At 36.0% G+C, this 20,179-nt stretch overlaps 1 protein-coding gene across 3 annotated transcripts in view; it reads right to left on the minus strand.

The window, feature by feature from the left end:
• The window catches only part of LOC6644248 (disintegrin and metalloproteinase domain-containing protein 10), a 139,446-nt gene that overhangs the window by 100,655 nt on the left and 18,612 nt on the right, over nucleotides 1–20,179 (minus strand). For all 3 annotated transcript variants that reach the window (XM_023176591.2, XM_023176592.2, XM_023176590.2), the window contains exon 2: nucleotides 12,592–12,624. In XM_023176591.2, the coding sequence (XP_023032359.1) occupies nucleotides 12,592–12,624 (33 nt within the window). The remainder of the gene's footprint in view (nucleotides 1–12,591; nucleotides 12,625–20,179) is intronic.

Raw genomic sequence — 20,179 nt, forward strand, 5'->3', positions numbered from 1 at the left:
AAACTTGAGCACACAGATATGAAAGCCGGGCCAAAACTCTAAGCTCTTTGTTAACTGCTTCTCGCAGTCTAGTTTAATACACAAAACTCTAAGAGAGTTTCTAGTTGAAGTATCTGCATAGTGACATGCACAAAAGTTGATTTACTTACTGGAAGATACATAGAACTTTCCAAAAACAAAAGCACATAATTTGTGTGTGGAAAAAGTTGTACGAGTACTTTACGAAATCATTTTTCAAGTTCAAATGTCTAAGTCGGAGATGAAGTGAGGTGAGATGACTTTGAGACTTGCATCTGTGTTTTCTTTTTATTTCTTAACATGCCATCACATGGTTCACCCTATTTCTATTTGACACTCGCTTTTGGCCTCCTGCTTGGATCGTCCCCTACTCACTCCGCTCCTTCGCTTGGCCCTCCGTTTGTTGTGAGTGGAGTGTTTATGAGTCATTTGGGCAAAGGCAAACTGGTTCGTTCGTTTGTTTGTTGAAGTTAGTTTCAAGTAATTTATATGAATTTTATATGCAATTGCATCAATCTCAATTATATTGTGCTTGAGGGAACCTCAACCCGACCATCTTCATGCGTCTGTGTGAGTGTGTGTGTGTAGGACTGTGTGCGTGTGTGTGCGACATGCAATATTAATTAAGGATTTTTATTTAGGTAATTGCTTTCAATCTGAACAAACTTCAGGAAGTTGCTTCGTTCTTTTTTTTTTTGCCGTTCGTTATTTTTTGTACAGGTGGGCGATGGCAAAATGTTGACGTCAAGAGGGAGTTGGCTGAGGAGGAAGTGGGCCCATAAATCTATACACACAGCCATCTGGACAAGTCAAAGGTTCAATGACCAAAGCGAAGTACTGCAAAGTCAATCTGGCAATATCTTTCCTGGTCAAGTTGAAAAGAAATGTTTATCTGGGAAGAGGTTACTTCACACACACACACACACACACACTCACTGAGCATCAAAGAGTATTACAAACAGACAAACTGACAGCAATTCATCAATTAAAAACGTTCGAGTTGAGTTGAGTTCGAGAGACATGGAGACATACTCTTCAAATGACGTCGTTAAAGAAATTGACAAGAAAAATCAATTTAAATGATTACAAATTGAAGGAGACAAATAGTCAGCCAGTAGGGATAAGAAAGACATGGGAATGTCTACCCAACAGGTAGACACGAGACTCACCAAGAGAACAAAGGATAAGCAGAAATCAAGAGGTGCCCAGATGTTTCCACGAATGGATACACAATATTAAATGTAACCTTTGCATTAAGGACAACAAAGTCTCAGGAAATTGATACACAAATTTAAACAAAAGACACAAAAAAAAACACAAATTGTGTTGCCATATCAACGCATAATTTGGTAACATACATATATAAAAAAACATTTAATTGTTGTTCTCAAATATCACTTAGGCTTGTCATTTTTTCTTATATACTTATAAATAAAAACCAGAGGGCCAGGGCTAACTTTGACCGCGTATAACTTTGTATAACTTTGTATACCCTTGCAACTTTAGTGGTAACTTTTTCCTTACCTATAGCCATCAAAGTGGAAATATTTTTACCTAAAAAGGCTAATGTTTGCGAAAGAACGGGGTACAATCTTACCATAGCAAATAACGAAGTTATTCATCAAAGTCACTGTTTTCCACCGATCGTTCCTATGGGAGCTATATGATATAGTCGCTCGATCTTAATTAAATTTGGCACAGTAATTAATAGTTATGCTAAACTGAGAAATATAAATTTTTATTACAATTGCTTCAAAAGTAACGAAGTTATTGACAAAAGTCACTGTTTTCGAACGATCAATTCCTATGGGAGCTATATTATATAGTCACCCGATCTTGATCAAATTTGACACTATCGTCTTTTAGTGTAATAAATTCATAAGTATTTAATTTAACGACAATAGCTTAGAAAATAACGAAGTTATTGAGAAAAGTCACTGTTCGTGAGTTTGGCGTTTGTATGGGAGCTATATGATATAGTGATCCGATCCGGCTGAATCCGGGATATACAAACTGTGCAGTATATACAAGCCTACATGCAAAATTTCAGCTCTTTAGTTCTTACGGTTTAGGAGGAGATCGCGTCGATCCAGACGGACGGAGGGACATGGCTATTTGAACCCGTCTCGTCGTGCTGATCAAGAATATATATACTTTATATATTCGGAAATGATTCCTTTTATGCGTTGCGCACATCTGACTAAAATTAATATACCCTTTTTGCAAGGGTTTAAAAATAAATGTATGTATGCATGTTTATATGTCCTACCGACCGATGGCCTTGCAGAGTAGCTATGTACTGCCGGTTCAAAGTCGGCCAAGATTTTTACACAAAGGAAACAAATATAACATGCATGTATTAGATACATACTTCAATCGGATATGATAGATATCTGTTGCGAACAATGGTCGGTCGGTAGTTGTCAAGGTAAAAGGACAATAGTTCGATTGCGTCATACTCTCCAATACTGTCTAATGCTTTTAAGACTCACATCAATGTAGAAAAGATATACTAAAGATAATTATATAAAGGTATGTATAATTCCCACATTACTGAACCACTAAAGGATTGTTCCAATATTAATGAAATTTTTTACCACAGAAATCAGAAATGGAAAATTGGCCAGGGGCAGAACAACGTCTTCGGCTCATCTAGTTCATCTAAACATCCTCAGATTATTTGGCCCTGAGGAGACTTGACCGATGACCAACACACTTACGGCAAATTATCGGCACACTGCAGGTTAAAACGGCTTTCATCTGACTATAAAACATTTCGCCATTGCTCAAGTGTCCAATCTTTATTGTCTTTAGTCCATTTAAGACGCGTTTTCTTCAATTTTGTGGTAAGCATCTGTGAAATCCAGCTTCTCGCAATCTGCGACGCACGGTTTCGACACTTAATTTTTCTCCATATTGTGTCACCAGATCCTGATAGTAACTGCACTCTTGAACCGATCTTTATGGCTTAACATCTTTATTAGGCCATCCTAATTTTTTCGTAAAACGTGATCCTTTTTAACGATCTAGGACACCCGAGAGATTATTTTTACAACAACGCACTACGGTCGAATGGGGTCAACTGCTTATATTTTCATGCCATATTCCTTTTCATTGGCTAAGACAACCGTCTTCCCATAAAATTACAAGCAAGTGACAACCTTTTGGTATCAGCACTACGGCAACCCTTCCACGTCAATCCCAGTTATATGAATATATTTCTTTCTTCTATTTTTAGCGTTTTTAGAGCGGTTAACGGTGTATATTAAAATAGTTAATTCTGTACTAACAATGTTTATCTTTACTTCAAATGGCTTTTATTATTTTAGACCTTTTCTTATATTTTGTTCTTTTGTGTAACATTTTGTGTGCTATTTAATTTTTATTTTACATTTACTGCGTTTTTTATTATCATTACTAAAATTAATATTATTTTTCCGACTCATTTTAATTGGCTTTTTCGTTAACTTTTCATTTTTTTATGTTTTTATTTTTTATTAGAGTATTTATTTATTTGATATTTTATTGATTATTGTTTGTTAAATTAAAAAATATATGTATATATACATTCCCTTTGACTTTTTTATTCATGATTTTTTCTACTGGTCGTCTATTTTTAATCAATTCTTTTTTATCTATAGTCAATTTGTGTTTTTTTTCTAAAATAAATATATATTTCAAGCCCTTACTCATGCCCTCAACTTCTCCCACTCTCGTGGCAAAAATCCATTTCAATTTAGCCAACCCAAAGCCAATAAAACAAAGGGGAAATGAATAAAATAAAGTCAAAATGAACTTCTACTTCTATGCCCTCCCATTGCCCCTCTGGTCCGCCCACAAAGAGTCACGTTAATGCCTCGGCAATTTCAATTTGTGTTTTGTACAATTTAATTTTTATGCCGCCAACTTTACGCCCGCGGTCCAACGATTTTTAGTCTGTCACCCGCCGTCAATACAATCAAAAGCTAAAAATCTATTATTCAAGACGGTCGCGTATTGTTTATTCAGGCAGTAAAAAAAATTGGAAAAACTGGGCAAAACAGGGCAAAAGAAAAAAGTATTGAAGCGCATCCCAGTTGGGCGGAGAGGGCAACAGGAAAACGACTCACAAATACCCAAAGTGTCAGATGTAGGAGTCAAGGATTTTGTGCACAATTCTTTTGGATCTCTTTTTTTCGACTTTCTTTTTTGTTTTTGTTTTTTGTCAGGCGAGTAGCGACGAAGAACCGTTTGCCAGTTGTGACAACAACTGAAATTGGAAAAAAAGAGAGGAACGGAAACAACTGAGCGGGGCAAAAGAATGAAAAAATGACGAAATTAAGTCTGAAACATGAAATAAAGATGAAGCGAGTGTCGAAGATGTCGAGTCACAGTGCATTCTGAGAAAAGTAAAAGGGAGAACACTGAGGAACAAGGATTGGTAGTCAATTGAGAATTGAGTTGGGGTAAAACATTTTTCTTCGTCTTTCTCTCTGTTTTCTTATTGGAAGAGTTGCCAAGTTTGACAATGGCTGAAGTACATTCCAACCATTGACCTCCTTGTACACACACACATATTTTTTAAGGGACAATTGTCTATATATTTTTAATCTAATAACAGCATAGACATAATAGAAACAGAATCGTTTAATTTATCTCATCTCTAAAGTTTCAATTTGGAGCTAAGCTGAGCAATTAAATCTTGACAGTTACCAAACAAAGAGATATTTAATTTTTACGTTTATTTTGGTATCTGAAGTGTCGACTAAACTAAAAGAAAAGACTCAAAGTTTCCAGTTTGGATATTTTCATCTAAACATGTGTAAACTCTTTTTTTTAGTTGTTAATTGAATTGTCATTATATTTATTGAGAGTGTGCCCGTCTTCTTCTTAGTATATTATACCAATTTAGTGTGGCCATATGCGGTTATCGTGAAAATAATCCACCGAGGAGTCGTTTGGGCTTATTTAAAATGTTCTTAGTGTATTTACTTGAACAAAGCATTGCCGTTCGGTGTTATTAACTTGGTAACTGATGATACTAAGCCATCCACAGGGACGACAACGAACCAAATTTACAAAAAATGGAACACAACAAACTACATTAGAGTACAAAACGAATGCCACACACAAAAAGTGCATCAAAGACTAAATACTAAACACGAGTTTGTATTACAATAAATGTGCATTGCATATTTAAAATATTATGGACCGAAACACGCAACAACTGAAAAAGCAACAGGGATAATTTGACCAAAACATGAGACGGCGGTTCAAAGCGAAAGGAGGGTGACAACCCTGGAATACTGCAAGGCATGTGTCATCATCAGGAGTAACAAAACCCAGACGCCTCACAAAAACACACACACACACAATGTTTAAGAACAGAAGGCGAAACTTTTCAGCTACATACATCGAGAGGAATCCGCCTTCTGTCTCCCTACATCCCATAGCCTGGAGGGGAGGGGAGGGGAGGACCTGCATCACTTGTCTGGTGGCCATTATTTATATTGAGCTTGGTCCAATATTTTTCGTCTGGGATTTTTGCTTTTGATAATTAAGTTGTATACATTAGTTTTGCTTGCGTGTTTCATTAGACTCGGCGCTGCGTGAGCGCTTCGGGGCGTGGCTGCTTCTGTTTGTTGCTGGTGGAAGGCGCGTTATGTTTATATTAGCAAACTTGTCTGATAAGAGAGCTGTCTGTCTGTCCCCCCGATCCCCAACACAGCATTCCCCCAACATGTGTAATTACCCGGCATTAAGACCTTTGCTTTGCTCTGCGTGCGTGGGCTGAAGAGAAGGCGTCAGTTTGATTAGCGAACAGCACGCAGAGTCTCCCATACAGACATAAGTATGTTTATTCAAAGATTGAGAACAACGCAAAGTTAGCTTGGACAGATGAGATCATGAAATCATAACAAAACTGGAGAATCGTGTTAGCATTAATGACATAACTGAGAAAAAGCGATTCCTTAAATCAAGTGAAAGATATTCAATCATTAGAAAAACCACAAAGAATAGCGTTCTACTTGGACTGTAATAAGGATTATCCTTCTGTGGCAGCAATGAATCCTTCAAGACGAACTTCCTTTCATGAATAATTGATCCTGATTACTAAGGGGTAATTCCTGTTTCTCTTTCACTACTGTGTGTATTCACTTTGCTAAATAAATTAAAAAAACTTATCATACATCTAGTAAATAAGTGTTTATTTGGTGATGGTCATTAAGCAATTAGTTAGTCAAAGTCTAAACTACTATACAGACAGACTTAGGGATTTGTTCAAGAAATCATATTAAGTATTCATATGCAGCATTATGATAATTTTAATACAAAGACGAAAAAAAAGTAACAATAAGTAGTCAATGCCTTTGGCCAATTCCAATTTATTTGCAAAAACAATTGTGACAGTCGAATGGGGGAAGGGGGGACCCCACTTGACCCATGGCTAATGCAAAAATGTTCGACAGCAACCGAATGTTGAGCAATTAGTAAACATTAGAAAAGCTCTTCACATTTTCTCTTGTTATCCTTACCGCTCTCTTGCTCCTCGTTGTCTTTTCTGTGGGGTGATAACAATGAACTGCTATAAAAACGAAATAACACAGGGCCAGGCCATGCCAGACAGAAACAGGCTCATAAAAAGCCAAGCAACAAAACATACATATATACATATATACCTACATACTATATGTACATCGGCCCATGTAATAAAAACCAATTTAAGAGCCTTTTAACAAGCCTATACAACACACAACAGGATACGATGAACGAACAAGGATTCGAGTAGGAGAAGGAGCAGGAGCAGCAGCAGCAGCAGCAGCAGCAGCAGCAGCATGTTATGTATTTGGTAATCAATGCTTTCTCTCTCAATGCCAAAAATGACATTCAATACAAAATGAAATGAAAATCCTCTGGCCAACAAAAGGGGTATACAGACTGATTTTGTAGATAGCGGAGGACCTAGCGAGCATGTTAGAATCGGCAATAAAATAAAGTTGATTAAATTCCCACCACAAGGACGACACGACGACAGCAACAACAATGGCAAAGCTGCTTCTTCTTGTTTATGAGCGAGAAATGTTTGGCAAAAGTATTGGGACAAGATAGAGGATAATCCCTCGTCTTTTGCCAAAAAGAGCTAAACAACATTCGCAGAAAAAGGAAAACGAAAGAGAGAATACCCAAAACGTTTCCAGACAATGGCGACGACAACCGTAATGCCAAAAATCCAGACACAAGCCTCTTTACAAGCATATTAAAAGGAAACATTACACTAAACATCAAAATTCAATTACAAAAGCAGGATCTTATTCCAAAGGACAACTTTCAGGGATTGTAAAATTGAAAGAAACTACACAAACTCTTAAAACTTTTAAAAATATGGTCCAAATGGTTAAGACTATGGGCTACTCGACCAAAGTTTCTGAATTTGTTGCCCAACTTAAAAAAACCTCATTCATAATTTGTCAACTGAGCTTAGCCACATAGGTTTTGTTATCCTGATCGAGCATAAATATCGGTTGCTAGTATTACACAAAGATCGTTTTAAAACACCTTAACAAAAGAGGCAAATTAATTGGGTTTGGGGTATTGGAAATGGCAAAGTAACGCAGCTTTTCTTCATCGCATTATTTTCGCAAAATATATTCTCGATTTTTGCTGTTCAGTGTTTAGTTCATCAGCAAACAAAATGCATAATGCAGCACGGCGAATGCGAAAAAAATGCCCCACCTCACCCCCGTTAAGTGCAAAGTCCTTATAGCTAGTGAAAAAGGCGAAAAACAAAAAAACAAATGACAACGGATATGAATATACCCTAAAGCTATCAGACAGCGTAAATGAGCGTGTATTGAAGATAAAAATTGCTGCAAAGTCACACACATACACACACACAGGGGGGAAAAGGCAAAAAATATAGCGCAGAAACAAAGCAATTGGCAAAGGAAAAAACCATAGCAAAGGGAGTTTGGGAGGAGGAAGGGATAGGAAGAGCAGCAGGTTTTCTCTGGCAAACACACAAACTGCAGTAAAGCACAAAAACAGAACGTGGCTAAATGGCAGGATTGGGATGAGTAACAGGGAGGGCAAGCAAAGGACTCCAACTTCAGTTCGGCTCTATAGCTCCTGCTGCTGCTGTTGCTCTGTCTCTGATACGGGCAAATCTGTTTGAAAAAAAGAAGAAGAAACAGCAAGAGAAACGAAACAAAACGAAAACGAAATGTACATAAAGTACAAAACACAGCAACAGGAAAGTTTAGCAAGCGCAATGTTTGCAGCGCTTTTAGCCAGAACGAGAATCGAATCGGGTTTGGGGTTGAGCGAAGGATTTCGGTTGTTGCATTATAATGAAATAAGCGAGTACGAAAGATGATGAAGATGATGATGATGATGATGATGACGATGATGATGGTGGTGGTGATGCCTAATGCCAAGGCAGTTCCGACCAAACGGAAGTTGAAACTTTAACAGGACTTTAGGGAAATTGTTGGACAAACCACTAAAAGAGTTGGATTAGACTGCCAGAGACCAGAATAAAGAGTTCAGGCAACCGAAGCATTCTTGTCCTAGAGCAGTCGAATGAAGTCGATCGATAAATTGTTCCCAAAGACCATTTAGATTTAGATTTTTAGGCTTGAGAGTAATTGAATTCATAATATTGCCTGTCAAAAATTAATCTTCCGTTTTTCTAATTGTTTGTTTTCAAAAATTGTCTTCTTTTCTTAAAATTTAACTAACTCGATTAACATTGACGAATCATTTAAGTATACTCATTCGGTTAAGTTCAAATAATAACTATAATTTGGATGTAATTAAATATACTTGGTTATCCCATTTCTAGACCTTAAAAGTTCCTCGAGAATACTCGTAACACAATTCTCAACTGGCTTTAGTGTTTAAGAAGTGGTGTGGCCTTTCGATTCTTGAGTGGTTCAAAAAGTCTGCTGACGAGAGAACAGAAAACCTGCTCATTATTTGTTTTCCCGAAATTGACCTCGAGCCAGTAAAACTTAAAAATAATGTACAAGAAATTTAAATTCGATTAGACATTTCTTGTTTTATTTTCTGCTCCGACATCGATAGAACTTATTAGCGAGGTATCCAATTGACAGGGCATAGCCAAAACAATTTCGCTCTACTGACTCCGACTTTCCGCGTATGGCTCTCTTTTTCCTCTTTAACAGCTCGAACATCTTGTCCAAGTTTCAATAAATCGTCATGGCAATCGAGTATGCCAACAATGACTTTACATTTATCAGGCAAAAAGCAGAAAACCAGAAAGGCAAAAACAAAAAAAGAAGCAAACCAACGGCCATTTCTTCCGCTTCATATTACAAATCTTCAGCTGATACGATTATGTGGCGGCAAACGAGACTCCATGCTACTCTGACTAGATAAGAGGGCCAGAGGGGTCGAGGCAAGGCTAAAAGGGAGACAGACGACTCCATGTGTTACTGCCAGTTGGTGTATGAACAGAAAAAAACATTTGCCATATGACCGACAAGTTAATAGCATTTCCCGGCTACGCCCACGCAATCGACATAATGTTCAAGTTGGCGTTTTTCTTTTTCCCCGGGCCAGACTTTCGGTTATGCAGTTTTTTATGCATTCGGAGGGTGGGCGGTAAGAGAAAGGAAAAAACCAACAGTATATACAAATTTTGGCTAAAAGGGTTGCAACTATCAGTTGGCGCGAAGTGTTGGCTGGTTGATGTGCCATGAGATGAGTTCCACTGTACTTCATTCCGTATTTCTGGGATGAGAAGTGGCAAAGTGATGTAATTAACTAATTATATTTTAGAGTCTATAAATAAGTACACTCAAGTGCAACATTTTAGAATTTATTGCGAATTTTATTTACAGCTGCTTAAATATTAGATTTATATCCATTTAAGCTGACATTCAATATATAATTGTTGTTATCGTTCTCCATTCGAATATTAATAGCCATTTCTGCTATGAATAAGCGCATTTAGTCAAGAAAAATAACAATTCTATATCGGTTTTATTAGAGCAATGTAAAAATAAATATTTACCAAAAAAAAAAAAAAGAAGCGAGCCGAAGAAAAATAATGGATTCGAAATTGGTAACATTTTTACAGAAAATTGTCACTCTCTACTGTTATAATACTTATATTCATATTAATGCTTGATACAGTACATGACGGTTACAACGACCTCCATTACAGTACATTACTCTAGGGATGAAGATCAAAATTTTTGTTATTTTATTTTATTTTACTTAATTTGTTTGAGCACCTTTCACGAAATCTGCAATTTTAGATTGAGATATTCGTCACAAAACGAATTGTATACAGTATTTCCTAATTTATCCTTTATTGTGCTCAAATGATTATTTTACATAGATAAGCCGAAGTCAATACGAAGAATTTTGAGATCGCCGAAACGAAATTTGTCTCTCAAGAACTAAGATTAACGCTCTTTCTTTCGACCGCTGAAGTACTGTGCTCTTTTAATTGTCTTTCTTCAACATTATCGTTATAAACGTTATTTGTGTTCAAAATTTCTAGTACTAACCTTTTCTTTCACTCATCTATGAAAATAATGACATTGAAATGTAAAAAAGGAAATGCTCTTCCTTTTTTTTAATACCCGATTTGGAGCCAATGCTAAGGAGATGGTAAAGAAGCATTGATTGAAGTACTCATCTATAGGCATCTAATCTAATTCTCTCTAATTTCATTTTTCATGTGAATCTGTTGCAGTATCAGAATTATGGCTCACATTTTTATTCTATTTCATTCACATATTTATTTAGTCTTTAAAAATTAGTTTAGAGTCTATTTATTTTCATATTCACACCAGTGGCATTCATTTCAATTTGCCTTTGTAACCCAAGTGAATAATGAAAAGTTTCAGAGCCAGAATGTAAAGGTTCTTCTCCCTTTTAAAGAATCTACCAACTATCTATTAAAATTAACTTCTTCCCCAAACCAGGAGCAACTCTAAACCTAATTCTAAACTCTCATACATCAACCACCTCTGGCCACAAGAGCCCACACAATAAGCCAACTTACGGATGAAATGCAGGCAATTTGCGATAACTTGCTGGGTTCTAGTTGGCCGCCTTTCATGGCTTTTTCTTTATTTTGGGCCAACAACAGCAACACCCGCACAGTTTCAAACTTAAAGCCTTAGAGGAGGATCCGAAAAAAGAAAAAAACAAGCGTCTGGGCAAACTTTACTGATTTAACCAATTTTAAAACCAGACACACACAAAAACAAGAGAGAAAATAAAAAAGATGAAACTTTTACCCTCTTCCTCCCAATTCATTGACCGCAAAAAGAGAAACAACAGCAGTAATGGCCAAAAGCGAAGGAGAAGGCGTGCCGCGGCGGATGAATGAAAGAGGAGGAAGCCGCGTACGAGCCAAGTAAAAACTCATCAAACTATATTTTCAATAAATAATGACAACCGGCGACTGCAGCGAGGGGTGAGCCAAAAGGCCAAAAGGGAGGGGTGGTGGGGGTGTTTGCAAATGGCGGCCATTTTGTTGCTTGGCTTGGCTTTTGTTCATTGATTTTATGCCATTGTGCGGACAAGGCTGGGTTGGTTGGACGGGCGTGTTGATGGAGGCCGCGACAAGCATAAAATCGAAATCGATTCATAAGAGAAAAACAACATACACACACACACACACACACACACACACACACACACACACACACAGACACACCGAATGATGATGCATACGACACACCATGTTGCATGCCACGCCCAATACGCCTTAACGTATGCAGCAGTAACATTTGCATAAAGTAAAACTTTTGCGGTTATTTCCGTCAACAAGGCGCAACCTGCTCTGGCTAGTCAACGCGCCACTTCAACCGTCGAGCCCAGAAAAAGCCGAAAGAAACGCGACTATTTTTTCCCCCCTTTTCATTTGGTTTTCCTTTCCTTTTTTTTTTTTGCTCGTTCGTATTATAAATTGCTCTGTGGAGGGCCGTCATCGTGTATGCCAAGCTCCGAGAAGTGCCAGCGTGTGAATGGGCCAGAAGCGACAAAAAATTCAGTTTAGTTGGCTAGCACTGTAGAGGGATGGGCGTTTAGCAATGGTTTTCTTTTGTTTATGACACCGAGAGGATTACACTTTAACCATATAAGGCAAGTGGGCCATCTGTTGATTGGTTTGCTGACCACAAAGAGCCAGAAAAAAATGTTCACATAGAGAGTGAAGAAAAGCTGCAATCTTTAATTTCATCTTTAATATAAACTAAGAAAGATATCAAATCTAGCATCTGTATAATGAATATATTCCAGGGACAACTCCAGAGGGGCTGGACAATCTCCGAAATGTCAGTAATTTTAATTATTTTTCAACCGTTTCGTCTATTTTACTACTAACTTTAATACATACTCATATTAAAAATCGACTAAACTAAGCCGAAAATCTGCATTTTTCGATTGGATCTTCCCCGAAAATATTTGTCTAGAACCGTCCAAGCACACGACTAATTTCAGATAAAATTTAACGCAACATTCTTTTAGATTTCGAAATGTAAGAAAGTAATCGAAACTTCATCAAGTTTAAGAAGGCTTTCTTCTTGGGTTTTTGAATTTGCTTTGACTTACCTCTTTTAACTCCAGAAATATCTTTTGCGTAACCTGCAAGTAAATAAAAACAACAAGAAAATATTATTTAAAAGTTGTCTTAATATCAAAAGTTTTACAATAATTTCATAATTTTCTTAAATATGCAAATCAAAAAACAGAAAAGCGAAAAGAAAAAAGTAAAGTAAAGGGCAAAGGCCCCAACTTCATTGCTTGAGACTGAAGAGGGTTTTTTTTCATTTTGATTTCAGAGAGGGGGAAAAGAAAGGACGACAGGACGGCATCCGTAGTACACGCAAAGTATTCAAATTAAAAACCACTTCAGTGGGCAAAGTGCAGACGATGAGGGGTAGGAAATGTTTCTTTCCTCTGGTGAAAGAAAACTTGTGGGTGAACTGGCATTTTTATGTATTTTTTTTAGGGTTTGGGTCCACAAAATGCACAAGCGAGATTCGTAGCCCTTTTTCGTTCCTTTTTTCTATAGCCATACACAAAGCTATGGCCCGTCCGTCTCAACGGTGTTTCACTCTGTCATTCTCAAGAGCTGCAAATGTCGAAAAACATTTCTATCTTTTTTTCTCTCTTTCTCTCTCCCATTTTCGTTTTATTTATTTTTGCTATTTCTTACCTAGGCAACTCGCTGCGTTGGGCAAATATTATGAAAAGTCTTCTACTTCTAAATAAAAAAATAGGGGAGAAGGAGGAGAATGTATATCAAAAATAAAGGGAGTGAGTATTATGCACTTGAAAGGGAAATAAAATTTAGAATTGCATACAAAACGAAGGCAAATCAAAACTAAGAATGCAATTTTTGGTCTGGCAACCATGAAATTAAATAAAAGTTTAACCATTCGCCTCAAAATTTTAAAGTTGATTGGAAAGAACCAGAGGCTAGAGAATGAGAATATAAAGTTCCATTTAATATTTGCATAAAAATTAGAGATAACATCTGTGTTCATAAAATATCTGAATGAATTTGTATGCTTCAGTTAGCACATGTGGCGATATATTGCCACTTTATTGGGACTCTATAAAACTGAGTTTAAACCAATTTAAAGCCAGTTCTAGATTATCTTGAAGTCAGCTTTAACTAGTTAAATCTTTTTGCTAAATAAGAATCAATCTCAAGGTTTCTGCGTTCACTATGCAACCTAGTCTACGTTCACCGATCATTGTCGATTCATTATCGTTATAATCATTATTTTGAAAACAATTATTGTGAGCAAACGTTTTGGAATTTTCAAGAGTTTGGAGTACGCATAACAAAAGGGGCTTTGTTCAGCTGCACAGTGGAACCTTTTGTTAAATCTGCTGCATAATAATGGAAATTATTTTTGTAATCGATATATTTTTGCCCATCACAAAAAAAACATTGTACAATATTTCTCAAAATTCGGTTTTGTCCAAGCAAGTTTCAAATTCTTGTGTTTTTCAACAAAAAAATATTGCCAAAGATCAGCATCCAAATTAACGATAAATTTCACAACCTTCGTCATTTCGACTTCAAAATTTGATAAGAAAACACGTCTACGGAACAATATTTCTTAATATAACTGTGGGCTAGTAAGATACACCTGATTGGTATTATATATTCCATATATTATGTTTGGAATTTTCAAACATTTCGAATATTTAAACAGAACGGTTAAGATCAGTGTTTATATTGGTATCAAATTACATTAAAATGAATAAAAGATTGTAAAAAACAGAATCACAAGTTCAATTTATATAGAGGGATGACAAACCGTCAGAGCTGTATAATGGGAATCTATAACAAATTGAAGTGCCTTTTTAACTGAAAACAAACTAAATGTTTTTTATGGCAACTAACAATTTCACTCCATTATCCACAACTACATATATTTTGATTGGACGCCTTTTATTAACAGTTTAGTTAAAAAGGCATAAAACGAAAGCAATAATTGTCTTTACAAAGAGCAAGCAATAATTTTAGTAATTCACAATTGAAAATTCTTTACAAAACAGAAAACATGCAACAATAAATGTACAATAACAAATTCCTCCCGCCATCCCCTTTTGCTGCTTCACCTGATAAACATTTATAGTCAATTTACAGTCCGCAACTTTTGAATTCACCTTCCCCCGAGTGGGGGACAGTGAGAGGAAATGGGGCGGTGTGGAAAAGAGCCACGCCCATAGTCAGTTGGAGAAATAATAACCAATAATTATATTATTTAATGTTCATTTTGCCAATGCAAAAATTGTGCGAAAAGTGGGCATCAACCGATTGTGGGGCGTAACACAAATCTATTTCCAAAAAAATTTCAAATGTTTTGGCTTTTTGCAATTCGAGTAAAATTCTATTATCATTTTTGTATCTCTCTGTGAGTGTGTGTGGGTGGGAGTGTGTGTGTGGGCGTGGTGTGTACAATTTCAAATTTGTACCGTTAATTAGACGTGTGCAAGCATCTGAAAATGTAGAACAACCTAACAACAAAAACTAAGGCAGGTTACACAACATTTAAACAAAGTACATTTATTTTTGCATAATAATGCAGGAGAGGGGTTGGGGGGTTTGTCCCTGCAAACTATGAACAAAATATTTAAATGTGCATAGGAATTTTAATGAGCCATTGCTGGATTTTGCCTGCATTTGACGTGCAATGTAAACGAATTGACCAACAAAAAAAAAACCGATGAAGTTGGTTTTATTTTCGTGTTTGCAAATTTCAAACACCCTTTCCACAGTTTCCTTTTAAGGCTCGAAGCCAAATATACTTCAATCATCTTAATTTAAAGTAAATTAAATTAATTACTTTGCCTATTAGTAATTAACAATTGTAAAACTCATTTTAGATGCCTTATGGCATTATAATTAAGGACATCTGCACAAAGTTCAAGGTGATTCTCACTTCTATTTGTCGATTCTGGCAAATTCAATTAAAATTAATAAAGTTTTTTACGTTCTAAATGTCTTTCGGAATGCCATTAAAGAGTCGTGTTGGTCTTTTAATTATTAAGCAATTGAAAAGATGGAAGTGAATACATATTTAGAAAATGCTCATAAAAGCCTTCCTACAAGTTTCTAAAAACACAATGAATGCATTTCAGCTAAGCGAAATTTATTCGAGTCAGACACATTTCTATGGGCATGGCTGACGCCCTCCTGTTGGGGTTTACATTATTGCACAATGCACAATGCTTTTTAAACATTTATTACTTAATACAATTTTATTTTCCACACCATTTGCCATTGTGTGTGTGTGTGAGTGTGCGTGTGTGTGGCTATTCCCATTGTTGCGGCTTTGCCCTAGTGGGTGTGGGTGGTGAGTGATGAAGGGAACTGAGAAGGATGAGGAGGAGGAGGAGACGCCCCAAGAGGAGATGACCACAAAAACGACATCGTCCAGCTAAGGGGAAAATGTACGTTCATTCGCTCGTTCGCTGCTTGTTGACAATTTTTTGTTTTATACTTTTTTGCATTACATACACATTTTACATTATTGTAGATTGTTACCATGAGCAGCCATTTTTATGGCTTGACCCACCCACTGGCGCCTCCTGCCGGTTGCTGGCCACCAAATGTAATAATTATGAAATTTAAGCAATTATAATTATTGAAGTTATGTTCCATTGTATTCCTTTTGCACCACATCAACATGAACGTTTATTTCCCTCGTTAATTATAATTAAAAGGTTCCACCTTTTGCTATTTCACGTGAAAAGTCAAGCTGTTACCATCAGAGGTCGCCAATTTGTTTCGATGGAAAGAAATATTTTTATACGGAACTATAATTTACGCCATTTACCAAGTAGCTAAAACTAATTAGAGACACTCCGTTACAAGCAATTAACGTCAATAACAATTAAGTTCGTTTCTTTCAAGGCAGTCAGAATATGTTCAAAATTGCATCGAGGTCCTTCTTTTAGATTTTGTGAGAGAATATATACAATGTCTTTGAATATATCTTTGACTAGCTATTACTTTTTTGCACATATTATACTCTTGAAAAATGAAAATGGGATGGGTATAGAAAAAAAGAAGAAAACTTTATTCAATTACTTAGCGGCATTCACTTGAAGGCAGCAGTTAAAATTAATGGCGGCTCGAGTGCACACGCAGGATTTACTAGTAATTTACTGCTCTCACACACAACCAGAGACACACACACTCACACACTTAGAAGAACACACACACTCGCTCACAGTCTTTTTACAGAGACTAATACCATGGCAACTTTTTTGCATACCGCTTTGACATTTTACTGCAGCTTTTGTATGCAGTTTGTCGGTTGGCGGGGTTAATGTGCCTGCAGCTAAAAATTCCACTCTGACAGGAAGAGACAAAAGAAGTGTCGCCTTGGATGCCTTTGCTCCTTCTCCAGCTCCTTCTGCCTCCATCTCCTACTGTGGCTTATGCTGACGTTGCCAGGGAGCCATTGAACAAAAAAAAAACATCTAATGAATTAAAATCTGAACAGAATTAGTTTTCTCTTCCTTGGCTACAGATTTTATGACCGTTGGCAGTCGTTAAAGCTTAGGCAAGGTGAGGCCCAGGTAAGAGGTGTGTACAAAGATCAAAGGAAACTTGAAAATGTAAAAACACGGGACTATTATAATGTTGAAACTCTGTTGCATATACAAATGTATATTGGAATGGGAGGTTGACGGAGTTCATTGAATTTCATTGTATGCGAACAAAAAGGAAACTTTAATAGTGAATAAATAAAATGAGAAATGTAACAAACAATATTTCTGAATATTTCGTATCGAAAAATTTCTGCCTAGCGGTTGGATTTGCGACAACTTTCTGTTTTTTTATCGGAAACTTTTAACTTTAACGTATTTAAAAATGCTCTATTGCATCTCTAAAATTACGTGTACGCAACGTTGTCTTACATTAGTTACAGACTGACAAAAATTCAACGACTCAGATCATCAATTGAGTGAACACGTTCCCCATTGAACTCAGTTAGTCGTTGAGTTTAGTCAGCCCTGTGAGTTACGACTTACTAGTTCACTGACTTACTAGTTCCCGACTCACTTCTTTGATTTTGCCTACACTGGAATCGAAAAAAAAACCAACCGACATCTAGTTCATTTATATAATTTTATGATAACTCAATTGACAATAAGAAAGGATTAGAAGATGTAAACTAAGCTTTAGTTGGAGAGAAAACTTTCAACAACTGTTAATACTCCCTTTTCATATGAACAATTGAATCAACTGAACAAGTGAGTCAGCGAGTGGGTAACTGAGTAATTGAACTTGTTCACTTATTAAAAAGTCATTCAGTGAACTTGTTCATCAAAATGAGTCGTTTAGCCCAGAACTAGTTACCATTTAACTCAATACCACACAAATTTATGCCAAAAGTTATTTGTCATTGGGCTTAAGACTAGTCAATGTAACGCTTTTCTTGGATCGTGTGAGCTAAAATTTGCATGACCAACTGTGTAAAAGAATGACTACCCAAGATAGAATACCAAGGATTAGCCATCGAAGACTTTCTTTTGTTTTTCTCCTAGTTACAGATGTCCTTGTGGTTCTCAATTGCCAATTGGACAACAGAAAACACACATCAAATGACTCTCTGCATGAGTAATTATACAAGAGTCGCCACAAGAACAACAGAATTATCATACAACCTCAAAGCTAGAACTATAATGCTCTTAATGATTCAAAGCGTTTATAATTTCAGAATGCCCACAAAGTTTCAATTGAAGAATTATCATATTTTCTGGTTGCTGTTGTTGATGGTGCTAATGATTGTTTAGTTTTCCATAATCCGGATTGATTTTATAAAGGCTTATATTTATTATCCGTACGTATTTCAATCGATTGATATTTGGTCTTTCGCCAATTTCACAGAAACTTGAAACCGCAGAGCGACAACGACTAAACGGATTATAAATCAATTGCAACCCCCGGATTGTGGTCGGCAGCAACCTACCCCATGAATTAACCCTTAAAAGGCCAATGTATTCATTTCAAACACTTGGATCCACAAACACACACACACACACACAAAATAAGCCGCATAAGCATGACTCGTTCCAGTGTAACAGTTTCAAGGGAGCAGACAACCCGAAAATAACCAAAACCAAAAACTCACATAATTCAATTAAATTTTCATGATGTCCATACAAAAAAATACAAAAAAAAAAAAAATGCCCCCTCAGACAGACACACATAATTACCACATAATGCAAAAATGACAGAGAACGAGACAAGAGAAGCGGAGACGAGACGAGACAAAAACAAAATATACTGACAAAATAAATGTTTTTACTTTTTTTTCGTCCCCCTCATTTTTTTGTGCTTTTTTTGATGTTTGGTTAGGGGTTTTCGTTTGTTTTTTATTCGCCAATCATAGATACGCACTCAAGCAGAGTGAAACAAAAGGAAAATGAAAATCATAGCCCCAACAACAACACCAACAACAAACACACACACATCACAGAATATTGTATTATTGTACATCATAATTTTCAAGCTTGACTAACATTTTGGGTCATGAACTACAACAACAGCGATAAAAGAAAAACGAAAACGAAAAGGAAAACTCACCATCGTGGTAAAAACAAAAGCAGAGACAGTCGAAATGTTTGACCAAAATTATTTATGATTGAACAACATAAAAATTGATTGATAATATATGATAATTTATTTATTTGACGAAATCAACAACTTCCACTTACTTGAAGAACAATATGAATATTTTTTCCAATGGAAAACAAGGAAAACTCTACTGCATTTACTTAGGCAGGGTGTGATCCAAGTGGGAAAGGTTGGGGTACTTGGATAGGTCGAGTTGTCATGATATATAACAGCACGATCTGGATTGAGATAAGTGGTCTTAAGATCACAATTTGGTAGGTTATATTTGTGTAATAAAATTACAACTTGACGTTTCCATTTCGAAGTATTTAAAGATATTTATCTGGGGTTAAGTGTTTTCTATCCGCGAAAAAAGTTTTTCCTCGCCAAGAAATAGTTTTAAAAATATTGTTTTAATTTTTATTTTTATTAATGTTAACTGACTTAGTCTGCGAAATTCATTAACTTATCGTAAGAAATTCGTTACTTTCAATTAAATCAAACAATTGTACAAATTTTCGTTTGAAATGCCACAGGTAAGGGGGTTTAATGTAATATGACACATTAAAATCTTAACTATATTTGACTAAAAGTCGGTATATCAACTTTTTATTGATAAATCAGAGTACTATTCCATATAATCGATGAAATTAACAGTCATAATAAAGGTTCTTAACAATCAGGACAACAGTCAACATTGTTAAGTCGAAACAGAACAATATATTAAATATTAAAGAAACTTTTAAAAAAGACCGAAGTTAAATACAATATCAACTATTTGATATTTTAGTAAATTAAAATTGTATTATTATCTTATTATTTGGCGTAGCACAAATGTAAAAGGTTACTACACTTTGATGAGAACTCCGCTATGCTTGATAGTCATTGATTAAGCAGAATTAGTTAAAACGGTCAAAGAGAAAATAGAATCCTTTGTTGTACCTATGTATGTGTATTAACTCGTCAGTAGTTAACAGAATAAAATATAAGTTTAGTGAGAAACTTGGGCAGATTCAAAAGCTGGCGGTTACCAATATCATCTGATCC

This window comes from Drosophila willistoni, assembly GCF_018902025.1.
Source record: "Drosophila willistoni isolate 14030-0811.24 chromosome 2R unlocalized genomic scaffold, UCI_dwil_1.1 Seg167, whole genome shotgun sequence".
NCBI lineage: Eukaryota > Metazoa > Arthropoda > Insecta > Diptera > Drosophilidae > Drosophila > Drosophila willistoni.